Genomic DNA, 25,810 nt, shown 5'->3' on the forward strand with positions numbered 1-25,810 from the left:
TGGAACGAGGTCAGGAGCCTCATGAGTCCTTCCACGGTCCCAGTCACCTGTCCAGTCTGGACATCAAGAGGTACGGCTTTCAATTCCAACTTAATTTACTTTCTTTACCCCTTTCCTTGTTCAAGCTGGCCTTAAACACGGAAGAAAAAAGGGAAAGCACAGTATACACAGGAAAGAAAAACAACCTAAAAAGAAAAATAGAGATTCTTGTTCCATGATTCCAAATTTAAGGCAACACCAAAATTGCTAGAAAATGCAAATGAAGGTGCTGTGCATTGATTACCACCAATAAACACCAGGGGGTTATTTACGGGTCTCCTGAAAACCCTGAGCTGGTTTCTCAGCAGCATCATCTCCTCCAGATGCGAGATCTCTCCCATGTCACAGCAAATAACGTCGGTCGGGATACATCAACATGCACTGAAATCCAACGCGGTAAATTCAATGGTTTTCCTTTACTCTTTTATAAATATTAACGTGTTTATAATAAATACATTACTGTTTATCACCACCACCAGCTTCCCATGGGCTGCAGCGGTCCGCACGGCTGCTGGGAGAGAGAAGATCCAGCAGGATCTGGGCTGGTTTCACAGACCTTGAACGTTTTAATGAACAGATTGGAACAAAATGGTTCTGAGAGGAACAGCTTTGCTTGGGAAGACAAGGGTCTTTTCACAGACGGGAGGAAATGATCTGCAAAGAGCAGGGAGTGCGCAGGGGAGAGGCACCAGCTCTCTGGAAGAGCGGGGATGCTGGGCGCTCCTTCTCCTGCACATGCGAGTAAAGGTCAGTCCAGACCGACCCTCATCATGCATTATTGTTCAAGCTACATCCAGACAAGATAATCATTTCTACGAGGACAGACATTTGGAACCAGGATCATGAATCAATGCAGGAACAGCACAAAGCACTGATGGGTAGTTAGAAAAACCAGAAAAGAACATTACACTGGAGCAGAACTGTTTGTGCTCGTGAGTGCACAAATATAGAAACCTGGGAGAACAGAGGGATGCGTATTAATAAGCACATCATTGAAAAATAAGACTGGAGCACAGAGAGTCCAGCTGTCTTCTATTTTAGAGGGTTATCCTGCAAAACGCAGCACGGGGGACACGCAGTTCTCCCAGTGATCGCAAACAGCCCACGAGCAAACAGGGAACATCAGCGATGCTTCCCAGCGCACCCAGCTTGAGGCTGCAAACGGAGTTTGAGTCACTTCTTCACCGACAAATCTGCTGCAAACACGTCACACGGCAGAAGCATAAATTCTGCAGGTTCTGTGTTCCGAACAAACCAAGCTCTAAGTGCAGCCCTGTTGTTTGCAAGGGACTTACATGAATAGATTAAGGTTGTAAGTCTCTGGTAATTGGTGTGCAATGGAAAGCGGCATTTCCTTGGATCTGAAATCGGTTCGAAAGCAGGAAATCCAGGATTACAACTGCCTTGGGATTCAATCCCAGCCCTAGCGAGCACACGGTTATTTGCACTCCAGTTTCTCACCCCCGACATCAGGCCCTGCAGCCTGGCCAGTCTGAGCAGCACCAATAGTGTAGTTTCCAGGCAAATAACCTGAATTACCAAAGCAAACCCTTTGTCAAATACAAAGCAAAAGACGACATATGTTTTCTTTCAAACAATTTTTTTTATTGTAAGTTCTTTGCAAATATTTGTATATTCATTACAAAAAATACCAAAGAAAATTTCAGTCTATTCAGAGAGTCATAATTTACAAAAAAATAAATAGCTTTACTCTAGAGAAGACAATTGTCTAGTATTAAGGTCAGCAATATCATCCACAGAAGTCCACGTTCTCAGAGTGCTGAGTGTTGGGGCCACCTGACTTAGTTTGCCTTCTTCCAGCATTTTCCTTTAAAATGAGACTAATCAGAACATGAGAAAAGTAACTTTCTTCTTCCCATAGAAAACTGAGCATTCAACATAGATCTTGAAAGCAGACTCGGTTGTTAATTGAACTGTCAGACCCCTCTGGCACACAACCTGAAAAACAGTGAAACTAACTTTTTTCTTTTTTAAACAACTGTAAAAGAACAGTTTCCCACAATTCCAGTCGCCAGCAGCAGCATGAAGGGCGCGTTTCTTCGGTAATAAGGCTAACGAATGGTCCTTGCTGTGGCAGAGCTGCTGTTCCAGCCCAGTATGGCCCAGGTTCCTACAAGCAACGTCTCACCTCGGCCCTGCAGACAGAACTGGGATTCGCCACCCAGATCCCAATTGCTGAGTGCACCGGGTGTCCGGTGGGAGCCGCGGCTGCCGCACGCATCGGGGTTTGGAGTGATTGTCGCTCCGGACACGCTCGGATACTGAGCTTGGTGCTTTTCCACATCAGCACTGCTGACGCACTCTAGCGAACTTGCTGCTATACACTGTAAACACATGAACCCTTTAGGAGAATGCAAAAAAGCATTAACCATGTACAGTAAATGCCATAATGAGAAAGTCTGGCACACATTATTTCAAGAGAAGGAAAAATCTTTGGACTATAGTACTATATGCCACAAAATGTTCCAAGTGCATCCCACAATAGATGGCTCATCAAATGAGGAATCAGCAAACAAGCAAATAACTAGAGTTTGCAAAAATGGTTTAAACAACAAAAAAAAAGAGGGCTTCAGAACATAAGAGCAGATGGAAAGAAAAAGCTTTTCTGAACTTGATGAATCACTCCACCTTACGTGTGAGCATATAATGACAGATTTCAGGCAAAAATTAAGTCTGTGAAGTGTTCTGCACAGTGCATATGCTTCTCCTAAAGCAGGCTAAAATCAACACTAAGGAGAATTAAAAAAAAAAATAAAAATAAAAGAAAACAAATTGCATTTTGATGTTACTTCCATCATGCTCTGGCTGACTTCCCGCAGTCTGAAATGGAACAGTGCGGTTCAGCTGCGGGAAGGGACGGTTCTCTGAACGTATCGCCTCCCCCTGCCCACACGGACGAACCAGGTTCACGTGCTACGCCAAGCCCGAATCTTTGGCCATGCTGTAGAAAATGCCTTTTTCCTGAAGCAGGTGGTCTGGGCTGCCACACTCCACCACTTCTCCTCTGTCCAGGACTAAAACTCTGTAAAACAAGTAGGAAAACAGTCACAAGGAGATCCAAAAAGCCACCCAAGACAGATGTGGAAGTGCAGACAGAAGCCAACGGGAGCGTAGCTGCTGTATGCAAAGACAGTTCAAGTGCATGAAGGGACAGGGGTTCTCAGCTCTGTCCTTCCCAACTTCATCACAGAGCGTCTGTCTGGTCTGGTTTGCATCTGGAATATTGTGTCCAGTTGTGGCCCCTCAGTTCCAGAAGGACAGGGAACTGCTGGAGAGAGTCCAGCGCAGCCACCAAGATGCTGAAGGGAGTGGAGCATCTGCCGTGTGAGGAAAGGCTGAGGGAGCTGGGGCTCTGGAGCTGGAGAAGAGGAGACTGAGGGGGGACTCATTCATGGGGATCAATATGGAAAGGGGCAGTGTCAGAAGGATGGAGCCAGGCTCTTCTGGGTGACAACCAGTGACAGGACAAGGGGCAATGGGTGCAAACTGGAACACAGGAGGTTCCACTGAAATATGAGAAGAAACTTGTTCCTGGTGAGGGTGGCAGAGCCTGGCCCAGGCTGCCCAGGGAGGCTGTGGAGTCTCCTTCTGTGCAGACATTCAAACCCGCCTGGACACCTTCCTGTGGAACCTCAGCTGGGTGTTCCTGCTCCATGGGGGGATTGCACTGGATGAGCTTTTCAGGGCACTTCCAACCCCTCACATTCTGAGATTCTGTGGTCTCTAAAACTGCTCCTGCTGCTGCCTCTGCTAACCAGCCAGGCGCTGCAGACAGTCACAGTGTCACTGGCTGCTGTACCCAACTGGGAGCTCTGGTGACAGCACTGCTGGTGCTGGGCCTGGCCCAGGCGCTGCTCCTGGCTCTTATCTTTCACTATTGACCACAGTAACAGAGGTCTTCAAAAGTACACAAAGACCTTATCACTGGTCACTTTGCTCTCTGCCACTTGGTAATAAAAAGGATGAGAGAGCTTAAGACTGAAATTATGAGACAAAACCCTGGCCCTCAGGCACACCTTAGCAAGGCGCTGAGGATGAGGGAGCCCATATGAACTATAACCAGAAGCGATGGAAACGCTGAATAAGCTTCAGACAAGTACAGGACCTGCCTCTTTGGTTCACAGAATCATTTTGGTTGGAAGAGACCCTCAAGATCAAGTCCAACCACAACCCACCCCTGGCACTGCCCCATGTCCTGAGAACCTCATGTCCGTCTGTCCAGCCCTCCAGGGATGGTGACTCCAGCACTGCCCTGGGCAGCCTGTTCAATGCCCCACAGCCCTTCGGGGAAGAAATTATGAGCTCCCTAAAGCTCTGATGCCTCTTCCAGCTCTGTGTAAATTAGGGAAAGACCCAGGAATAGGCTCCAGTCCTTGCCTCCCTCTCCTTCCTAGTTTGCCTGGGCAGAGGGTTTGGAACGGCTCCCCAGGCCAGAACACACCCCCACCCATCAAATCAGGGGCTCAGTGGCTCTGCACAGAGGTGCCTAAAAACGCAAAGGTCAGCATTTAGCAAACACAAAGATGCTCGGTTGAGCAGAGCACAATGCAGGTCACCCACACCATTGTTCAAGATAAAAGCAGTATTACTTTACCTCGTGTAGTCCATGATTGTGTTCAGACGATGTGCTATCGTTAATACAGTACATTCCTCAAACTGAGATTTTATTGTTGACTGTATAAGCTTATCTGTTTCAAGATCAACAGCAGCTGTGGCTTCATCCAGAACCAGGATTTTGGACTTCCTGAGCAGAGCCCGTGCCAGGCACAGCAGCTGGCGCTGCCCCACGCTGCGCAGATGCGATGGGAGAAAACAGTCAGGCCAAGTTTGCAGTATTCATTTTGAAGCCTAGTAATTCCTTGTTCTGAAGTATAGGTGCCAAGAATCCAGCAAAACAGATACGGTCAAGCCTTACTACTTCACTGCAGGGTATCTAACAGCATCTGAAACTATGTCCCCCCCCAAGCAAGTCCTGGCAATGCAATAAGAGAATATTCCAAATGGTTTCAGCATCACTGCATCTGGCTGCTTCATTGAATCAACGCAGTGCTGAGGACTGGATTTCAAGTGATTCCTTCAGACTGAAGATATATCCTTGTTACAGTGCAGAAAGCAAGCTACCAGCTCCTAGAAAAATGGCCTGTGTTGGCCCAGAGCCGTGGCGAGCTCAGAGCATCCACTAGAAATAGCAGGTTGCAGCCTTTCCAAGGCTGCCCAGGCTGTCAAACCTCTCACAGCATTCTAAACATTTCTTAAATTACTTTAAATTCTCAGACTTGGGAGTTTAAAACATACTGAATAAAATCTAGTTGGTCATGCTTTAAGAGTTTCCCAATCCCTCCCCAAATTCTCCCAGGGGCACAGGGGGATCCCTATGCTGCTACAGCCTGTCCCAGCTGGGCTGTAAGGCTTCTGCAAATACAAAGTCTTGTTGCAGATGGGACGACACAAACACCCCTCTCAGTTCTCATTTAGTTCAAGGCAATTTGTAGTCACGGTGCTTTGACCTACCTGAGGTTCTCGCCACCTTCGGCACATTCATGATTCAGTTTATCAGGAAGGGACGATACGAAGTTTTTCAGGTGAGCCAATTCCAAAGACTTCCAAATGTCTTCATCGGAGTGTTGGTCAAAAGGATCCAGATTCATACGCAGAGAGCCAGAAAACACTACTGGATCCTTGTCACAGAAAAGAGGTAATTGATAATGTACACAGAACATGGCAAGTGCTCCAAGAATATTTCTTAGTGCAAGGAGAACAACACGTTTGGATGCATCTGCAAACACGCTAGGTCTACTGGATTGAGGAGGGAGACCTCACTTTTTCAATAACAGCAAGTTATTCTCCCTTACTCCTTGTGCCTCTTGAGGCCTGACCTCTGCCTTCTGCAGACTCTGGCACTGCAGACCTTTCTGTGAGTGAGTAACTCATGAATTCAGGGCAACAACCAAACCAAACCCCCCTCGCAACACACAAACCACCACCCCAAACCCACAGCCAGCTTTCCTTTTGCTGGGCTACTAAGCTAAAGAACAGGCACTCCCTGCCCAACCTTCCACCAGCAGGGACTACTAGGGCAGCTTTGTGATTCTTGGGGAATTACATCATCTGTAAATGTTTCAAAAGTCTTCAGCTGCAGTATTGATGAAGTTAATGCATTTTTCTTCTTGGGCATGGAGAAATAACACTTGGGAAATACTTTTGACCTAGTGGTACCAGACTGATGCAAAGTGATCAACAAGGAGAAATCGAAGTCCCCTCCAGATTTCCAAATGAAGTGGTGCAGAAAACCTTTTACAGCGTGCTCGCTTGTTTCTGCCAGCGTCCTGCAACCCTGATTTATATAACCACTTTTTATGGTCTGTTTTTGAATCACAACAGGGAGGCAATAAAGGCTACACAGTCAGAACAAGAAGACTGGAGACCCACAGTTGCTGGGCCAGAGTGGGATGGTTATATATGGATTTCTGAGAGTGAGCAGAACGGCCAAGCACCCACTTGTTACCCAGCACAAGCAAATGGAGGAGAAAAGCTTGGTTTCAAGCACATGACAGAGCGTGCTGAAATGACTCAGTTTCATAGCTATAGATCAGAAAAGGAATAAATATATTCTTGCCAGTATATGACCAAAAGAATGTTGTTACAGAACGAGTTCTGCCCGTGGCGGGATTTCACACCTACCTGAGGGATGATGGTGATCTTGAACCGCAAGTCGTGGAGCCCGATCTTCGCAATATTAACTCCATCAATAAGAATTTCTCCCTCGGCTGCTTCATTAATCCGAAACAAACCTAAAGTAAGGGAGGATTTTCCAGCTCCTGTTCTTCCAACTATTCCGATCTGTTGGGAAGGAATACAGGAACAAATTATTCTGGGGAAGAGTTAAAGCATTTCCAAGCATCTACCTGAAACAGACACATTTTCAGAAGGTTGTCGTATTTGCTGGGTTATCAACACCCCAAAACAGCATAACAAATTGAGGCTGACACAAAGGGGGCTGGATGAGGCTGAAAAGTCCCTGGATACTGAAAAAACAGGAACAAAAAACAGTCAAAATTTTCAACCCAATCACAGAAACTTTCCATTTGTCTAGAAAGGCAGATGGAATTGGGTAGAAGAGGTTTCCCTCACGCTTTGAGTCAGACTTCACAGTTATAGTTGCTGACTTGACATTTATCTTGTTTAAATTTGTAGCAAAAGTATACCAAAAGCGCTGAGTTTCATACTGTATTGTTGTGCTTCCCAGTTAGACTGAAGTCTTCACCAATTTATTCTCCCAAGTGCTCTCTGAGGTGGTGTTCTGCCCATATTTGTAAGCAGAAAGCGTGCACCCAGGAAAAAAGCAAATGTCTAATTAGATACCACAAATAAGGAAGCGGGATAACAGATGTCTTGCCTTTAATGCTGCCGTGCAAGCTCACACTATGATTAGACACCAGACAACCCACACGGGACGGGGCGGGCTGCGTGTGATCACACGTGCGAGGAAGCCGAGCAGACGCACACGTGTCACCAGCAGCTCGCCCAGATCCAGGGAATCTATGCTCAAGTCCCATTTTTTCTTGCAACTTCTGCCTCGCTTCATTAGGGCTCCCCCCCTCATTTTCTTGAGACTGTAATTAACTTAATCTCTCTGCAACCTGTACTCCTCTTTGCTTACAGCAAACAAATCAGCAAAATGTCCTGGGAAGGGGAGAGAAGACAGCATAAACCTCACTTCCTCATGAAACCAGACCAGAAAATGTTTCAAAAGCATCCACATAGCACTGTATCTTCATCCCTTGAAAAGGAGAAGAGCCCACTATATTTGCCAGTTACACTAAGACCGATTCTATAAAAGCTTTTCTAGTTCTTAAAGACGCAAGACACAGGACAGAAGAGGGTTAGACGTCTCTTTGGCTTATGCATGCAGACTTATAAATAGTAACACTACTATAAATTCAGATTCATTACCTTCTCACCCCCATTTACGGTCACATTTATGTTTTTCAGAACCAAATCCATGTCTTCCCGGTAACGTAAACCGTAGCCTCGAAACTCAATCTTCCCTTCCTCGGGCCAGGTACTTGCTGGGGCGGTTTGTTCAATGCTCCACTCAGCCTGCAAGAACCACACACACATTATCTGATCAGTTCCTCCTTCAACTGGACACAAAGAATTAAGACAAATCCTCATTAGTGTGTAATTTGTAAAAGGAACTGTGATGATGGGAAGAGAGGGAAAGAGCTGCCCTAAGGCAGATGAATGTTTATGTAGCCAAGGGCTTTGCTATCGCAAGGCCCGCTGGCTGGATAAACTTTCCCCTTAAAAAGGGTAGATCAATGCAGGCAGCACGCGTCCGGGTAACCTGCTGGTGCCACCCCACCGTGGAATGGAAACCACCGGGGAAGCCAGACGTGCAGCTAGAAGCAGTTTAACTGAGACATAAGCACTGAAAGATTAAGAAGCTGGTAAAGTAAACAGCTGCAGCCTCAGCCTCCCACAGGGGTGGGACAGAACACACCCCCACTGCATCCACTGCCAGCACCAGACAAAAAGGCTTTCAAGTGGGTAAACACTGGTCTGCCTCCAGAACCTGAGAAAAAATCCTAGGAAGGGTCCTCATAATGCCTGGTTGCAAAAATAGTGACTCAGGTCAGGTTTGAGTGACAAGCACGGCAAAGAGATGCCACAGGGAACTCTGTTCTGTAGCCAAAAGGGGCACCACTGCAGACGAAATGAGTTGTTGGGTGATTTGAACGAAAACAAAAGTAGTAAATCCTCTTTACTCCCCATACTGAGAGCAAAAAGAGAAACACTAATTTTAAAAATGTTTAAATGCTAAGGAAATCAAAACACTTGTACAGCTCTATTGCTTAGCCCAGGGCAGAACAGGACATCTCCTAAACACCACGGTGCAAACATCAGTGGATGCTCCCCAGAAGTACCCACAGATCTACCCGTGAAGATCCAGCCTGTCCCCAGAGAAGGCACGGCCAGCACTGAGCTCAGCATCCCCAGCCTTGGTTTGCAGCCCACCCAGCCAGTTGGAACAGCGCACTGACTGCACGGCTGTGGTGGCCACCTCCACCTACCTCCTTCTCCATTTCAGCGTATTCTTTGACTCTTTCTACAGCAACTATGTTGGTTTCCAGCTCAGACGACATGCGAACCAGCCAGTTCAAGTATGCTGTGATCTGCAAAAAGAACACAAGTCTGGAAGCAGTTTACACTAAATATCTTACCTGCAATAAATAAAAAATACAAAACAACCACAGCACTGCAAGTTCATGGAATGCACAAACACAGGCAAGATGCTGGCTCAGTGCTGGAGAGGACAAAAGCCCAGATGCCTTTAATATGCAGGGGGTGAACTGTCTCAGCCACATCCCCTCACACAAACAGGGCACAGAAGGAACTTCCAGCATCTTTCCAGATGCTATTTGTAGGTAGAATTCTCCTTCTGTGTTCCATATGTTAGTTTTCCCTCCAAAGCCCCAGCAAGGTTCTGACTTTCTGATGCAGTCTCACAAAAGGTAAAATTACCTGCAGTGAGTAGGACACTGAGAGGCCAACCAGTCCCGCGCTGAGTTTGTTGCGCGCAATCACTGCAAACAATGCTGCAAAGAGGACGACGCAGTTTCCCACGTACTCCAGACGGACAGCCAGCCACCTGCAAGACCAAAAATGGAACGCATCTTTCCAGTAATCCATCCACAGAGACTCAGGAGTGCAGCCACTGGCTGCCATTTGTAAGGAGCATCGGCAGCAGAACGCGCCCTCCCTACACAGCCGCCTTCCAACACTTCAACCCCACTGCTACCTGTTTGCAACGATGCTCGGATAATAGGCTTTCTGATTTTCATCCACTTTCATGTCGTTCTGCTTTATGAAACGTTTCTGCTCCTCAAAGGCTCGAATGACACTGGCTCCCAGCAGAGTCTCGTTGAAGTGAGAATACACAGGAGAACGACTGACGGACTCGAGGCGTTTGAGCTGACGAGAAGTGGCCACATAAAATCTCTGCAAATCAGAGTGTGAGAGTTAGTTACATCTAGACTGCGTCTGAAACGACAACGGGAACAGTGAGAGAGTTCCATGCCATTTGGGCTGATAGTTACAGAGATTCAACTTAGATGCGGAATACGCACCTTTTCCAACATGTTTAGGCCTAAAAAGACCATTACATATGCTCTGCTCTCTTCAAACAACTGCCAATCAAACCATCTCATGCAACGAACATTTTGTCCTCCCTCTCTGCAGGCTGAGTTCAACAGCATAAAACACACACATCACCGCCTTTAAGGTTTACTAACGGACCCTGACAGATTCATTAATTCAAGAGTTAACATCAAAACCCAGCTGCTTCTCTCGGATCTGTACTGGCTCCAGTAGATTCTGAGCATAAAGTAAGAGGGAAGCAAGTGCAACCTGCCTACCCAAGACAGGAGGGAAAGGCTGCTATCATCTCTCTTGCTCTGTAAACAGTATTCTGACTAAAACCAGCCATACCAGGAATGCACACATACCCCTCTCAAGGCTACTCTTCGGAAAGAAGTTTTAGAAAAGCCCATACGTTTTCTGTATTTTGGCTCTGGGCAACAAGCAAAACAGAATTTGCCTCAAAATCTAATAGCATTTTTATTAAGCCAGCTTAAGTATTAAAGAATTACCTTCTGCACAGAAGTCATTCTACCCTTGACAACGGAAGGAAATGCTCTGCTAACATCAGCTAATCATTAAGCCGTGCAAAGCACAGTCAAATCAAGCGTGACTCAAGTCAAACACGTTAAAATCCATCCTAGTGCAGAGTACAAGCTGCCTTCAACACCAGATGCGGAGCGACTGCTGGTCCCGGTGCCCCCGGGTAACACCCCATACCTGCACAAACAAGTAGACAAGTCCCAGAGGTGGGATAACGACAGCAGCTATCGGTGTGGCCAGCAGAATGATGATACAAGCCCCGATCACGTTAAACGTCGAGCCCATGAACATCTTGATGATCGGCGGAATGGCAGAGTCAATGGTGTCGATCTCCTTGGAGAAACGGTTCACCAGATTGCCGCTGGGGGTGCGTTCAAAGAAACTCATTGGAGACCTGAGCACATTGTGCAGCAGGTTAAGGTGCAGATGTTGCGAAGCAAATATTCCCCCTATTGACACAGCCATTGAGTAGCCAAAGACAGCGATACCTAGAAAAGAAGACTTGTTTTTAATCACTTCCACCTCTTACACAAAACATTATCCTCATTTTGTCATCATTTAGCATCAGCACATCTGTTGTACAACAATCCTGAGAACTGGGTTTCACTACAAGAGACTCGGTGAATATGTGAAGTAATTTAAAAAAAAAAGAAAAATGTCAGTGAAAACACCACATTCCTCTCATGAAAGAAGTTGTTTCTCCATTATAAAATTTTGTGTAATATTTGAGCACTTTCCTGCAGTAAAGACTACTGAATTTTAACATGGTATTTAGTTTTTATTGCAGGATTTTTATGGCAATTCTGATGTGGAGTACTCAGGGTGTTAAGTTTCAAGACTACAAGAGGACACGTAAGGAAAAGCTGAGCGGGGCTCCCATGGTCTGAGCAGCTCCCAGGCTGGGGCCTCCTGTGACAAAGCATCCCTGACAACCCCTGTGCAGTGACAGGCCAAGGAGCCACTGTTGGGCTCACACATCTCGGCCCCAACTGCTGCCTCATCGACCCTGCAACCCACTTCTGTTCCCATTTTGTACAAATGAAAGAAAACCAACTAACTGTATCATTTTTATAGGTTCATTTCCTTGCCTTTTTTTGATTCAAGTTTTTCATCTTCCTACAAAAACCCACACTCAAATCCTCAGCAAACTACTGCTGCAGTTCTGGGGATACAAGGTCACCGAGAGCTTTAGAAACATTCTGAACCAGCTAATCTTAACATAGGTAAGACCAAGCAAACCTTGAGAAATTCCCAGTGCTCCATACACTCCCAGTCTGACATTTGTGTACTGCTGTGTCCCATTGACAACAGGATCATCTGTCCATAAACTCAGCCAGTAGTTGGAAGCCAGGGAGGCTATGTGATTACACATGAAGAGGAAAATGCTCAAGAAAGAGATAAAGAGTCCAATCGCTTTCACGTACTCCCAGTACACTGTTGCCTTTACCTGAAGACAGAGAAAAAAAATATCATTCTGCAGATGAAGTTTCAAAACCAGCAACTCACCCCTTCTTCAAGACCTATTTAAAGTCAGTATCACTGCATCAGGCCATAAAAACACGAGCTGCAGAGTGTTCTGTGGGGCTGTGCCAAACCCAACATCCCCCAGCGGGAACACATCGGCCTTCCCTGTTCTTCCAAGGGCCGAGAAGAGCAGGGAGAGTGGCCTGAAGTAACACAGAGCATCAGGCACGGCCAAAAACTTCACTGGGAGTTCCAGTTTTTGGCTCCCTCTTTCTACCGCAAGATTACATAGACATTAATTAAACCCCTGGTCCACATGGCTGGTATCCTGTGATCTATCTTTAACCAGAGGATTCAAGCAACATTGCAAGGAGGTGTAAGTGCCATTTTCCCAGGAACCTAACTCTCAGGTTTCTCAGAAAGCCCTGGGTATCCTGGGATTATACTTGAGTCTACAGTGGAAACTTGGCTGAAGTTCATCTGAGCCAGTTCCAGGTCCTTACGCTGAAGGGCAGACTTCATTAGGTCACCTCATTTGTCACAACCTCTCTCCAAGAAATAGCTGCAAGGTTTTTGTTTCTTTTTCATTTCTTTCATTTTAAACTTTGATGTGGTCAGGCCTATCATCTTACGCAGAAGTTCTGGTGCCAGCATTCCTCCCGCAGGCAAAGCTGGGGCTCAGCGCTGGGAGCAGAGGGCACAGCAACGCTTCCGTGAAGTACTGCACATCAAGCAGCACATCTGAGAATCCACTCAGCCCTTTCTCTCGCAAGTTACACACTCTTCAGAAGCTAATTTCTTCTGAACCCAATGGATTTCTCTGAAATGGAGAGAGGGCCAGGAAGCAGGACCTTACCCTCCCCGTCTTTGCTGTGTCGGCCTCCGTCAGCTTCCAGGAATTCTTCTCAGCAAGCGGCTTCTGCAGCTCTGCTGTGCTGCTCTGCTGCTGCGACTTCCCAGTCTCTCTGCTGTGTGTTGAAGAGTTACTGAGTTGCCTGTTGGAAGATATTTATTTTTCAGTCTTAGCATGATACAGGGCAGGTGTTTACTTCATAAAGAGACTTCAACAGTCCACGGCTCCAAGTCACTGATGATCTCCCAACCAGTCACCATCAGGCCAGTGGTTACCAGTGCTTCCCTGCTCCTCTCCCAGTGCTCTCCTCATCCTCCCTGATGGCGTTCAGTTCCAGGTGCCCATCTTCAGACACCAGTAACTCACACAAGTCTTGGTTGCACAAACTCCAGAAAGAACGATGCCTGGTGACCATCAACATCACCTTTACACACCCCATCACCATACACACTGCAGCTGCTCAAGTGCAAAAAGGCACCTGCACTGGCATCAAAATGGTCAATTCTACTCCCAGGCATTCATTAGCTGTCAGAAATACAGCACCTCTAGAGCACCGTAAGAATAAGGCACAGGCTGAGAGATGACTTGGGGAAGGTATAATCAGAGTGATCACCTCTGGCCTCTCTCAGACATCGCAGCAGCTGTATTAGGTCAGACTGAAGGGCCACGTGGCGCTTCACCCAAACTGACAGCACTCAAACGCAGAAGCCTTGGGAAAGCACACGAAAGCGCGTTTAGCTCATAAGATACCAAGCCAAACCCACAGTATCTTGCTACAACATGCTAGTTTCTTCACATGGAAGAACAGCAAGAGAGTTCTGTGTGCACAGACACAAGTGTGCAAGTCTGTACCAGCACCCACAGTGGGGCTGCAGCCTCAGGTGTCCATCGGCCCAGGCGTCAGCAACTGGGAAGACTGGGATCCAGGGGCTCTACTGGGCACAGCAAGTGTCTGAGCCCATCTAGGAGAGATCCGCCCTGTACACATGTCTGTAATATATTCTCACCCATGAACCTGCACCCTGCTCAGCGGTGGAACAGGATGAGGCCACGCGGTGCTCGTTTGTGTGGGTGCAGCCTCAGCTCTCCCAGGCTGCTGGATCCAGTATTATAGATTTTTCCCTAACAAACACCATAAACCAAATTACTCTTTGTCCACAACTGAGTAACAGGATGAAAAAGGGAGAAAGAAAAAAACCAGACTACACACCTATGCATGAGCTTTCCGCAGGCTTCGTTCACAAGGACTCCGTTTTCTACAGGCTTTCCTTCCTTTCCAGATGGACTGTTTGCATCTGGGGGTGTGAAAAAGTAAACATGAAAATGGCAAAGAGATACAAATGTTTCAAGTCAATGCTAAACAAAGCAAGGAACACAAGTATGTATTTACAGATGCTAACAGTTGTCACTGACCAGGTGAACAAACTGGTTTAGTTCTACCCGAACAGGATTAGTTGCCAAGGCAGGGAACATTTATTTTTCTATTTTTCTACAAAACGCAGGTCAGTAATAATAATGTAATATAATTATGAGGAAATACTTTATGTTAAAGCATGCAATACCAAGTCACACTGTGACTCATGCTGTGGGAAAAAAAACCAGCCCAACCACTCCTTTTCAAACCACGTCTTTTACAGTTAACTAAAAATTACTTTCATTTTGGAACGCAATGAGAAGACATTCTAGTAAATGACAGTGAAGCTGTAAGAACAGCAATCGTGTGCTATTGACTTTGAGCCTTCCTGCAAAATTAAGCAGGAATTAACATGCAAAAGCTTGGTGGTTTTAGGCAACCAGAGGAATGAGATTAATTTAAGCAAGAGATCTTTCTATGAATGTCGCTTCTCAAAGAAGTCTTGCTACAAATGGGATATTGTGGGACAACAAGATGCAGCACAAACAAGACAATTGTCTAAAACACAAAACCTGTCAGCTCGAAATATTAAGCTTTCTCTGAGCAACTTAATTCAGTGTAATACAGTGCCATGAGTAAAACCTCTAGGTTCAAGTTTTGCCATAATGTTCCTAATACAAACCAAATGACTGACTCCTAGAGAATTCACTGTCAAGTAAAGAGCACTTTATTGATTCATTTTTGCAACAAAAAGAATTTTGCATTTCAAAGGGTCTGTGAATAGTTTATGCCAACACAAAAAGTCCACCTGCATCTACTGAAAAGATATGCAGGAAAATTTGTGTAGATCTAGAATCTGAGGTTTTTGTGGTTTTATAGTAAAGCAAAATATATTTATAAATCAGTGCTGTGGACCACTTGAACTTAAAGCTGCTCTCCCTGTGACTGCAAACTTAACATTGGTTCATTGCTCTAAAAACCCAAAGCTAAACTGTTTAGTGTGGTCTAGAAGCAGACAAAAAGCAGAGAATGGGAAAAAAATTGAAAGCTCAGTGACTTAGTTCTTATTTTTATTTATCTGAATGAGAGCAAACCAAGATGGGACTGCTGGTTACTTAAAGCACTTCGCAGCATGTCTTTGGGAAGGTTCCTATATGTAAACCAGCAAGCGTTCCAGCGTCATATTGCTTCAGAGCATCACTGGAGTTCCAAACCCACATGAACAAAACAAAACCACAAATAAACCTTCCTCCCCGAACAGCTCTTAAATTTGATTTTGTGTTGTAGGATTACCTGCTTATCTTGCATTTACCTCTTGAGAACAAACCGTGGTCAAGGTGCATCTTTAAAGTTTATTTCAAGCCTCCTCGTAGAAGCGTTCAAGATACAGAAGTGTTGCTGCTGAGTTATCTACGAGCTGACACACCAACTGCTCAAGTGCCACACAAACAAGTACCATGCAAACAGAGACCTTCTATTGTGCAGACAAAATTCTTCTAGCAATGACTCAATCTCTTGTAAATGAACCGCAGCTACTCATGTTACTCCAACACAAGCACTAATGTAAAGCCACACGGCAAAAAAGCAATTACCTGTTTCCAGAGGTGGAACTGTTCCTTCTAATGAAGGATCCGAGTCTAAAAGCATAGATCATTAGCTTTTTCCAGAACACACTCAACTGTTTTCAGCCTTTACAAACACAAACACATCCAAGTAGCACAATCTAAACCACGAAACCATGAATGCCAAAGGCAGGATCACATTTGCTGAAACGGGCATCTTTTTAACCCCAAACCTCATACACAGTCAAAAGACAACCTTGAGGAAAAAGCCCAAATCAGATGGCTACAAATGAAGGACCAAGAAACTTCCCTTCTTTCAAGATATGCACTAATGAAGAGAGAATAAGTAAAAAAAGCTACTCTGAAGCGGCTTCATATTGACAATGACAGAAAAACGTGACTGCACAGGAGCTATCATAGGGTCACTTAGTCCTGTCTACTGGGTAGTGCTCGGTCATTCCCCTGCACAGACAAGTCAGTGTGAAATAGCAAGATACTTCACTCTTCCAAGCATGTTTATACCCCAACAGCATTCATCTTCAATCAAGATTTGCTTCTGCCATTGGGGCAGAGGCTGCAAATAGCTTTTACTTTAGGAAAAGAGTAAGGAAAGAGTTGCATTTTGAATTTAAGAGAATGTCACGTTATCTCCTGTTTCCTGCTGCAGACAGGTGTGTCCTGAATTACCATCAGATCCACACTCCACAAGGACACTTGGAAAAGAGTCGACACATTTCACTGTTTAACTCCTGCCTTCCAAGCTGTCAGGAAGGAGAGAAGCACTTCAGCACGCCCCTGGGCACCACACAAGCCACCCGAACCAGCCCTCTCTGCTGTTAAGCTCAGCTCAGCCTCGTGCTGCTAGAAGAAATCACAGCCACAAAACAGAGGTGTGCAGGTTTTTACCAGGAGGCCATGGATCATGAAGGCACAACGCTTTTCCTTGCGGATATGAAACCCCAGCCCAAAATGCAGAAATAATTTTTATGATGAAATACACACTATTACCTAGTGTATAATGCAAAGCTATTCAGCAAAGAAGCTGACTTTGTTTGCTTTTTCTAGTGTTGAATGTCAAACAAAACATCAAAAACAAACAAACCAAAACACACAAAAAACCACAACTTCTTTTTCCTCCCTCTGCTGCAATTTATACAGAGGCCAAGCAAAGCCCTGCAAATCTCACTCCTGTACCGTACCATCTTTTACAGGGGGCGGATTTCTATTTTCTACAGGACAACAGCTTGGGGAATTAAGTCCACAGAATTTGAGGAAAAACCCAAAGACGTTCACATTGAATAGCTACAAGTGTCAGACCAAGACCCTTCCTTTCCAGATAGGCACATGTCCAGATCCTTACCAGTTCTCTGGGTACTTTTACGCCCCTTTCCCTCCAATCCAAAACCGAGTAAAGCCTGTTGTGCTGCCCGTTCTCACGTAAAAAATGAACTGAATAGACACTAAACGGTCTTTCAGCTTCTTATTTGATTGCAAAGTAACAGAGCCAAATTCTGGGGAGACAGCCATCTGAAGCACAGCCCACGCAATGTAAATCAGAGTTTGAACTCTTTATTGTGCTGTATATCTCTGTCTTCCAGGCACTGTAGTCAAGACCAAAGATGAACCAGACGGTTAAAAAAATACTGCAAGCTTATGGTGCAATTGCACTTCTGTGGAGCCGCTTCTACTCCCCACAAACACTAAAAATAAATCCAGGCTTTTCAAGGACAAACCAAAGTTTATGCTGAAGCCATTTGGAAAAAAAAAAACAGCAAAACCTCAACCCTCACACCTGTTAAAATAAAAATTAACACTTGCTGCATTAGTTAGTATGGGAGACAAGGGAAAAAAGTCATAAGAAAGTTCATCTTAAAGTAACTATTTGCTGTCTCTCCAGGTATTGCAGCAACAGATCCAAGTCTGTCACCCAGGATGACACCAAAAAGGACACGTGCTCCCAGGAGTCCAGGGCACATCTACGACTCCAGGCCAGTCTGCACAGGAGCAGTGCTGGCATCCGCTCATCACCCACGCTAAATGCCAACGGAGCAGCTGCTAAAAGCAAGAAGAATTTGGATGCTCTTTATACCACCTGGCAGGTTATTTTACATGTAACTCCAGTTACTCTGGAGGAGATCACACGCCGCAGACACTGTAAGGCATCCACTGAATGGACTCAGCTGGAAGCAGAGGGTTTTCTGCCCCTGCAGAAGCAGGTTGTATTCCAGGTAGAAGGCACCAAACCAGTTTTCTATTTTGCTCCAGTTTCAGTGTTGTGAGGCTGCCGACACAGAGCTGCCCTTTCCAAGTGGGTGCACAGACCCTTCAGCCAGCTCTGGCTGGCTCCCATCACATGGCGCCCTGTGCTTACCCAACAACCTGTGATGTTTAGTAATATTTAGTGATCTTCTACACATCTGATAAATATTAACCTTATCGCTGTGAATCAGAGAAATAATGCCTCTTTTTTCTCACTTTTTACTCAACCAAAACCGAGAAACAACTTTGCCGTACATAGGCCAACTCCGTGATTTAACAACCCTCTTCGAATGACCGGGGTCACACTGAAGTTAAAAATGCTTTTTATTAAACAACTGCAGAGAAGCTTGCCAAAAGATAAAGCACTGGCTCACTTTCCAAAAGAAGGTTTGGTATTTAAATGGAAAAAGTAACTTAGTTTAATGTAAAGGACTTGAAATCCTACCATGCACTTGGAAAGGAGAGGAGACAAAGGCTAGGGAAACCAGGCTATTAAAGAAGGCAAATCTTTGTACAACTCAACTTCTTAACATCCTAGGGAAGCACAAAGTTTATTTGTCTCGTACACTGAAGACCACATCACGCCTTATTGTGCCCAAAGTAGCTATAGGAGCCCCTAGAGAAAATACACAGGCGTCAGCCCGATTTTGCTTCCACAAAACCTCCTCCCGCCGTGCTTTTCAGTGACCTGACCCATACAGCATTTGCTGTTACAGTGTCCACCCAAACTAGTGTTCCAGCACAGTGACAACTGAGACGCAGCAAGGGCCCCTTCCAGGACAGAGCAGGGTGTCCTGACCCAGAGCCTCCGCGTAACACGTCACCCCAAACCCAACACCCCAATGGGGACAGCTGGACACATGACAGGGAGCCAGGAGAAGATGCCACCTCACGCCTCCAGGAACCAGACCCCACTCATTCCCAGCCTCCCAGGGCAGCCTGTGTGCCAGTCTGGATAGAAGAGGAAAGAATCATTTTGGTTGGAAAAGACTCTCAAGATCAAGTCCAACCATAACCCACCTCTGGCACTGCCCCATGTCCTGAGAACCTCATCTCCGTCTGTCCAACCCTCCAGGGATGGTGACTCCAGCACTGCCCTGGGCAGCCTGTTCAATGCCCCACAGCCCTTTGGGGAAGAAATTGTTCCCCAGATCCTCCCCTGGTACAACTTGAGACCGTTTCCTCTCTTTCTGTCACTTGCTTCTTGGGAAAAGAGACCAACCCCCTCCATGCTGCAACCTCTTTGCAGGCACTGTGGAGAGCAGTGGCAGAGGGCAGTGCCAGAGAACAGGGCCGACCATCACAGCCCTCCCATAAGGAACCTGCAGACAAACACCAGGAGCAGCCCTTGCCCAAGTTCAACACCTCACATTTCAGTTTTGCCTGTGACAGGTGTGGGAGGAGTAGGCTAAAAACTACCCCCACATTCCCTCAAGGGAATAGGTGGGAATCAAGGGTTTTCTGAATGGAAGATGAAAAGTGGGCTCAGTCCCTTCCTCGTTTTGGGAGAGCCTGCTCTGCAGCTGCCATCTGCCAACACAGAGGGCTCCACGGTGCCAGCACCCCTGGGGAATCGCCACAGCAAGCCGCTGAGGAAAACAAGCTGGAGGCAAGAGACCAGGTTCCCTTATTAAAATTCAATACTGCAACTGTCTGCAGATTAAAAAAAGTAAAATCTAAAGTATACCCCTCTACCAGTGCAGCTCTACAGCTGTTTTGGAAAGCAGAAGCAGGAGCCAGGGGCATCAGCTACAAAAATGAGCTGCTCCTTCCTCCGCTCCATCCCCAGGGGAATTATCTGCACATCCTAATAAGCACAGGAAGGGTGTGTAAGCCCCAGCTGGCCTTTACGTGATCTCACAACCATCTGAATTCTGCGCTGAGAAGAATTTTACTACAGATCTGCTTCACATTTTCCTACATTTTAAGAAAGAGCGTGTATTTAATCTCACAGCCTTCAATGCCCTCAAGAAATAAAAGATATACCTATAGGTAGAGGTGCTTAACTTTCCTTCCTCTACTAGTATTTTGCCTTTAATGTGACTCCTTTAACGTGCCACACATCAGCTTACCCCAAGACAGTTTATTTGTAAGCTTACCGCTGTCCTCCATGCTTTGTTCGGTATTAGCGTAAGTACGAAGAAACTCAGCAAAAGCCCCATCTTGCTTCAGCAGGTGCTGGTAGGAGCCCAGCTCAGAGATCTTCCCATCAGACATCACCACAATTGTATCCATTTGAGGCAGATAGTTGATTGCATGGGTCACCAAAACCCGTGTCTAAATAGCAAAAGAAAAAAAATATAATAATAGTTTTTGCAGCATCTCAAATTTAGGAAATGAAATGGTTGACTGCTTGAATTCTTTGTGTAACACTGTAAAAATAGACAGGCATGCAGCATTTTTAAGAAAAGGTGCTGTCCTTATGTAAATTTTTCCAAATAATTCTGAATTACCAAAACCAGAGCACATTTCATTATAAAAACCTCAGTGTTTTATCAAAGTCCTCTAAAAAATCTCAGAAGGATCCTTTCCTTTTTCAGATGTTTGAGACAAAAGTCTGAATATGCAACTTGACAAACTTGGAATCATTTGAACTCAAAGGCAAACAAATCATTCTCTAGAGACAAGTATCTCATTATGACGTACTTTATTTTTCAGGATTCCTTTTGGCCCAATAACTTTTTCAAAAATATGTTTCCCAACATGAGCGTCAACAGCTGATAAAGGATCATCAAATAAATAGACATCTGCGTTACAGTAAACCGCCCGAGCAAGACTGACTCGCTGTTTCTGTCCTCCAGACAAATTCACACCCTGAGGAAACAAGAAAACATGGTCTGTATTTACAGCTGAAGAGAGATGTCTTGCTACAGTCTGTAAAAGACACAAGTCACAGGTGGTTTATGCAAGTTAGAGACATTTCAGCATTGTATGAAACGAAGCTCCATCACAAATAACTTTGCTGCCACAACCGAATGGAAGGGAGCACATCCACCAATTCTCACTGACAGCGAGGGGCAAGTCAAAAAGTGTTTTATAAAGTGTAAAGTGATTGTAAAATGTAAAATGTGGTTGTAAAGTGATTAACCCAGACCAACCCACCCAACCCAGAGGCTCCTTTCCTTCTCAGCTCTCTCTCTCCAGAGCTGCCTCTGATTTAATACACAAACTCTGCTCACACTCCACAATGTTCTTGGCCTGCTGACGGACACGAAGGTAAAGCTGCAGCTTTTGCTGAGCCTGGGGCTGTGGGTTGGCAGCTGCACCCCACCCGCCACAGTCAGCAGGCAAAACACATACCCTGCAGGTTTGGAAGTGTTCAGAAGATTCTTCTATTCCTGTTCCACATATTTTTCTGCTCTATGACCATGGCAACTTAGAGATGATTAAAAACTGTCACTGCAAGATGCTTTTGCACTTGTAATTGAGGACAGGTTTCCTCCCCTTTGGGGCTTGAAGACAAGGAAAACATACTACTCAAATTTGCCTCTTATTCTAGAGGATTTCTACCCTGAATGCTTTGAAGTCAATTCATCTTGCAGATAAAGTAGAACAGAAGTCATATGGCTTTGACTACAAGCAACAGCATTGTTGCGGTAGAGAGAGTTTTAAATACCTTTTCTCCTATTTCTGTTTTGTCTCCCATAGGAAGAATCTCAATATCAGGCAGCAGCGCACAAGCCTCAATCACATGCTTGTAGCGGCTCTCATTCATCTCCCTTCCAAAGATAATGTTATCTTCCAGAGTTGCGTTTTGGACCCAGGCTTGCTGAGGAACGTAGGCTACTGAGCCCTGCAACAAAAATGAAGTTCCTTATTTAGTACTTTAGACTAAAGGGTCTGCACACAAAGTCAAAGCACAGCAGGGCTTTGTGAGGCAGGCAGTGCTCATCACCTCACAAACTGCCTACAGTCATTTCCAAACTGTTCTTGGGCTACAGCCTCCTCCAAAACGTTATTTGTACAAGTGAATATAACTGTGTTGGTGGAAAATAAAGGACTTAGAACGAAATATGATTCTCTAATGTAAACTTGGAAGAAACATGCTTAGACAACCTGTTTGCACAACTGCTGAATGTCAAAGTTCATTAGTTCTTTCACATAGTTATAAATTATGTTCTGCATAAGACAACCTGTAATACAAATGTTTAACAAATGCATCCCAGACAAGACATTTCTGCAAAAAGCTGGGGAAGTAGAATAAAGAATTTGAGCTACTGCAAAGCATTTTGCTTTGGAGGTTAGTTCTTCTCTTTCTGCACAAATAAGCAGCGACTCAAACCTCACCTACTTTATTTTTCAAGAACACTTTCAGAGATGACCAAATGTGCATGCTTTTAAATGCAACATATTTGTTTTGCTCTTAAAATATTTCTCATCCCACACGTTACAGCAGCAGCAAAATCCAAAATCAGGACTTTTTACTTAATTATTTACTTCCAAGTCATTTTTCCTCTGTGAGCTCTGTGCAACTTGGATATCTAAGAAAGTACAAACTACAGCAGCAGCTTTTCCCATGTTTGGCCATCTCCGGGTATCCTCTCTCCTTGTAATTCTCTGATGTCTAAGAAGGTATGAATCAACACTGCTCTTCCTCAGGTTGGAGTATGAATAACAGGATCTCCCTACCTCATACCTGGCTGCCAACCAGAATACTTATCTTTGAGACCTCCATCATTCTGATTATTTGGTTAAATCTGAAACCAACAGATCTAGAAATTATTGGTCAAGGCTTAACAGGCAATTACACAGAGTGCAGCCTAAGGCATATACACGGCTTGCCAGGATATCAAGCTGAAAAACATGTTAATTTGAAATGCGTCTCTTCCACTCTTTGCACCACTTGGAAATCTAGAATCCCTCTAGAACACCCACAAAGAGGTGAACAATTCTTCAGACACATCGCACCTTGACAACCACGTAGCCTTCCTTTTTGTCCATCTCCCCCAGCAATGCAGACAGCAACGAAGACTTTCCACACCCAACTTGACCAACAACAGCTACCAAGGAGCCTTCAGGAACAGTGAAATTCATGCTGAAAGAAAGTGCACGTAATTCAGCCTCGCTTGCTGCCACATTCTCGTAGTTAAACAGTCTATAGAACAGCCCATATAAAGCCAGATGCCATGTGAAAACCCACTGCAAATGCTGACACAGCACAGAAGCTGTTTGAAAATGCAAACATCTTATTCAGAAAGCACCAAGCTCTTCTTATACTTAGGATATAGCTTCTTAACTGGTAATTAACCTGTCCAATATTTCTCTCAAACGCTCTGTGAACACAAATGTAAATACCAATGGATGCTTCCCAAACAGCATCCTTGTCTCAAAGAATATGCAATTTAGAATCACAGACTAGTTTGGGTTGAAGGGACCTTGAAAGCTCATCCAGTCCCATCCCTGCCATGAGCAGGGAGATCTTCACCAGCTCAGGTTGCCTTGTTTAAAGCCAAGAGCGAGCGGCCAAAATTAAGGCAGGGGACGTGGCAGAGGGAAGACACAGCTTGTAGCTGCATCACCCCAGTTCCTTGGTTAGTGACACCATCTGCAAAGTTCCTCACTGGTTTTCTCCAGCATGGGAATCAAGGGTGGCTACAGCTCAGCGAGAGGAAGGTTTTAAAAGGATGATGCTGCGGACACAGTGCAAACATGAGACCAGGGAGAACGACAAGGGGCTCATCTGGCTGCATCCTCTAGATGGAGCTCAGCCCATGGGCAGCACGGAGCCAGAGCCGGGAGTCGCTGAGGATTCAGCTCCTCTCACACCTCTCGCTGTTCCCCTTTCTGCATCACATAAATGCAACATACTTTGTAAATTCCCCTAATTAATGAAGCCTCTAGTTTGAAAAAAAAAATATAGAGATAACAGGTGTTACTTGTTTTCCTATTCCTTTAAGGCAACAAACTCTTCTGCATATAGATTTTATAATTCGAATACAGATCATTTATGATACAGCAAGATTAAGGAGCCAAACGAAGGGTGTTAATTCTTACCTGTTCAGCAAAGGAGGGTCAGTTTTGGACCAGCTAAACGTTGCATTTTTTACAACAATGCATCCTTCAGCTGAGAAATAGAAAATTCATGTTTATAAAAGTGCCAATGCAACCACTGAAATGGTGTGCTCTGGATCACGCCACAGAAGTCAATTTAAGCACATGTAGGCAGAGGTATAACACTACTTTTCCGTCAGAACAACCCACTGCTTGCTAAAAGCTTGTGCTCTGCTTCTACAGAGTTTATCAAAATCGCAGTGGTTCTGAGGTTACGCTCATTCAGTAACCAGGAGGCACACAAATGTCAACTACACAAAGATCCCGACTTATTCAGCTGCATCCTCCTTTATCCAGTGACTGCACCGCAGCACGGCCAAGTCAGTTCAGCAGACCAGCCGCCTCGGTCTGACTTGTGCTGCCATGGAAGCACCAGCTAAACTGCCGGTTCTGCCTGTGAAGTCAAGTTACTGCGAGAACGGTGGGGCAAAATAAATCAAACTACCAAATAAATTAACTTTGACCAAAACCACCACTCAGTGAAATGTCATATGGTACTGACATCTGTTGATTTTTCAGCCACAGCTCAAAATATACCACTCCTAATTCAACAGAGTATGCAATACTTAGCCTAAGAAAATATTTACATTAGTATGCAAGTGCAACCTATTATGGACAAAAACCCCCCAAACACCCCACACTAAAGATTTGTGAGCAATGTATTAATGGTTATCAGCTGAGAAAAAGGAGGAGATATTCCCAAAACACAGATGGAAAGGAAAAAGCCAAACAAACTTAAAATACAGCAGATGACTGCTCACCAGAAAGCCAAGTGACTGCAATGATATAGAGAGGGAGTGGTGGGGATTTCACTATCTTTGTAAAAAGGAAGAAAATCATTCAGAGGTGACTGATGTAGTTAAAGTCAAGTTTTGTTTTACAAGAAAAAGGGCATTAGTTTTTCAGTAAATCTGCCTTCATGCTTATCTAGCTCCTAAATAGCTCTACATAACCTGATGAGCTACACTGGGTACAGCGGGAGTGATAGCGTAACACTGCACAAAACAAAGGAGAAGCATTTGCCAGAACTGGGACTTAGCCTTTCTCCTTTGAGGGTGCTGAAGTGTTACATGATTGCTCTTCTCCAAAATGCTGCAGTTTGGCACAGCATCAATCATCATTCTGTTAACTGCCTACAAATTTCAAATGGTTACACTTAAAACACTCTAATAAGTGATTTTTGAAGTGACCATCTGTGTCTGGACACAACCATTCTGTAGTCTAGACACAGGAATTGAGGAAAGTAATTACCTGAGAAGGTGGAAGAAACTTAGTGTAATTTTCATCTTACTCCCTTCTCTACTTTCTGGCTAAAACTTATCAGTAAAAGCCACCAAAATGCAGTAAATTTGTTACAGGAAGCAAAACAAACACTGCAAAGCAAACCCAAACCTGGACACACTGATTCCCAACAGGAAAAGAAACTCACGCTCTGTGGTGGGATTCCTGACGATGCTGTCCGGGTCTAACTCTTCATGAGACAGGAACACGCGAAGGCGCTTCAAGGAGACACTGGCCTGCATG

The 25,810-nt window shown here is 45.0% G+C and overlaps 1 protein-coding gene across 2 annotated transcripts in view; it reads right to left on the reverse strand.

Moving 5' to 3' along the window:
• Positions 1-1,622: 1,622 nt before the first annotated feature.
• LOC136108657 (multidrug resistance-associated protein 1) overlaps positions 1,623-25,810 on the reverse strand; it is a 52,805-nt gene continuing 28,617 nt past the window's right edge. For both annotated transcript variants that reach the window (XM_071815333.1, XM_065850705.2), the window contains exons 14-31: positions 25,716-25,803; positions 24,230-24,299; positions 23,144-23,270; positions 21,852-22,028; positions 20,882-21,049; positions 20,335-20,512; positions 14,271-14,355; positions 13,064-13,202; positions 11,983-12,190; positions 10,921-11,231; positions 9,863-10,062; positions 9,586-9,712; positions 9,135-9,236; positions 8,014-8,160; positions 6,742-6,900; positions 5,572-5,738; positions 4,655-4,849; positions 1,623-3,082 (exon numbers count right to left, since the gene is read on the reverse strand). In XM_071815333.1, coding sequence (XP_071671434.1) covers positions 2,974-3,082; positions 4,655-4,849; positions 5,572-5,738; positions 6,742-6,900; positions 8,014-8,160; positions 9,135-9,236; positions 9,586-9,712; positions 9,863-10,062; positions 10,921-11,231; positions 11,983-12,190; positions 13,064-13,202; positions 14,271-14,355; positions 20,335-20,512; positions 20,882-21,049; positions 21,852-22,028; positions 23,144-23,270; positions 24,230-24,299; positions 25,716-25,803 — 2,757 coding nt within the window. In that variant the 3' untranslated portion in view covers positions 1,623-2,973. The remainder of the gene's footprint in view (positions 3,083-4,654; positions 4,850-5,571; positions 5,739-6,741; positions 6,901-8,013; positions 8,161-9,134; positions 9,237-9,585; positions 9,713-9,862; positions 10,063-10,920; positions 11,232-11,982; positions 12,191-13,063; positions 13,203-14,270; positions 14,356-20,334; positions 20,513-20,881; positions 21,050-21,851; positions 22,029-23,143; positions 23,271-24,229; positions 24,300-25,715; positions 25,804-25,810) is intronic.

This window comes from Patagioenas fasciata, chromosome 15 (assembly GCF_037038585.1).
Source record: "Patagioenas fasciata isolate bPatFas1 chromosome 15, bPatFas1.hap1, whole genome shotgun sequence".
NCBI lineage: Eukaryota > Metazoa > Chordata > Aves > Columbiformes > Columbidae > Patagioenas > Patagioenas fasciata.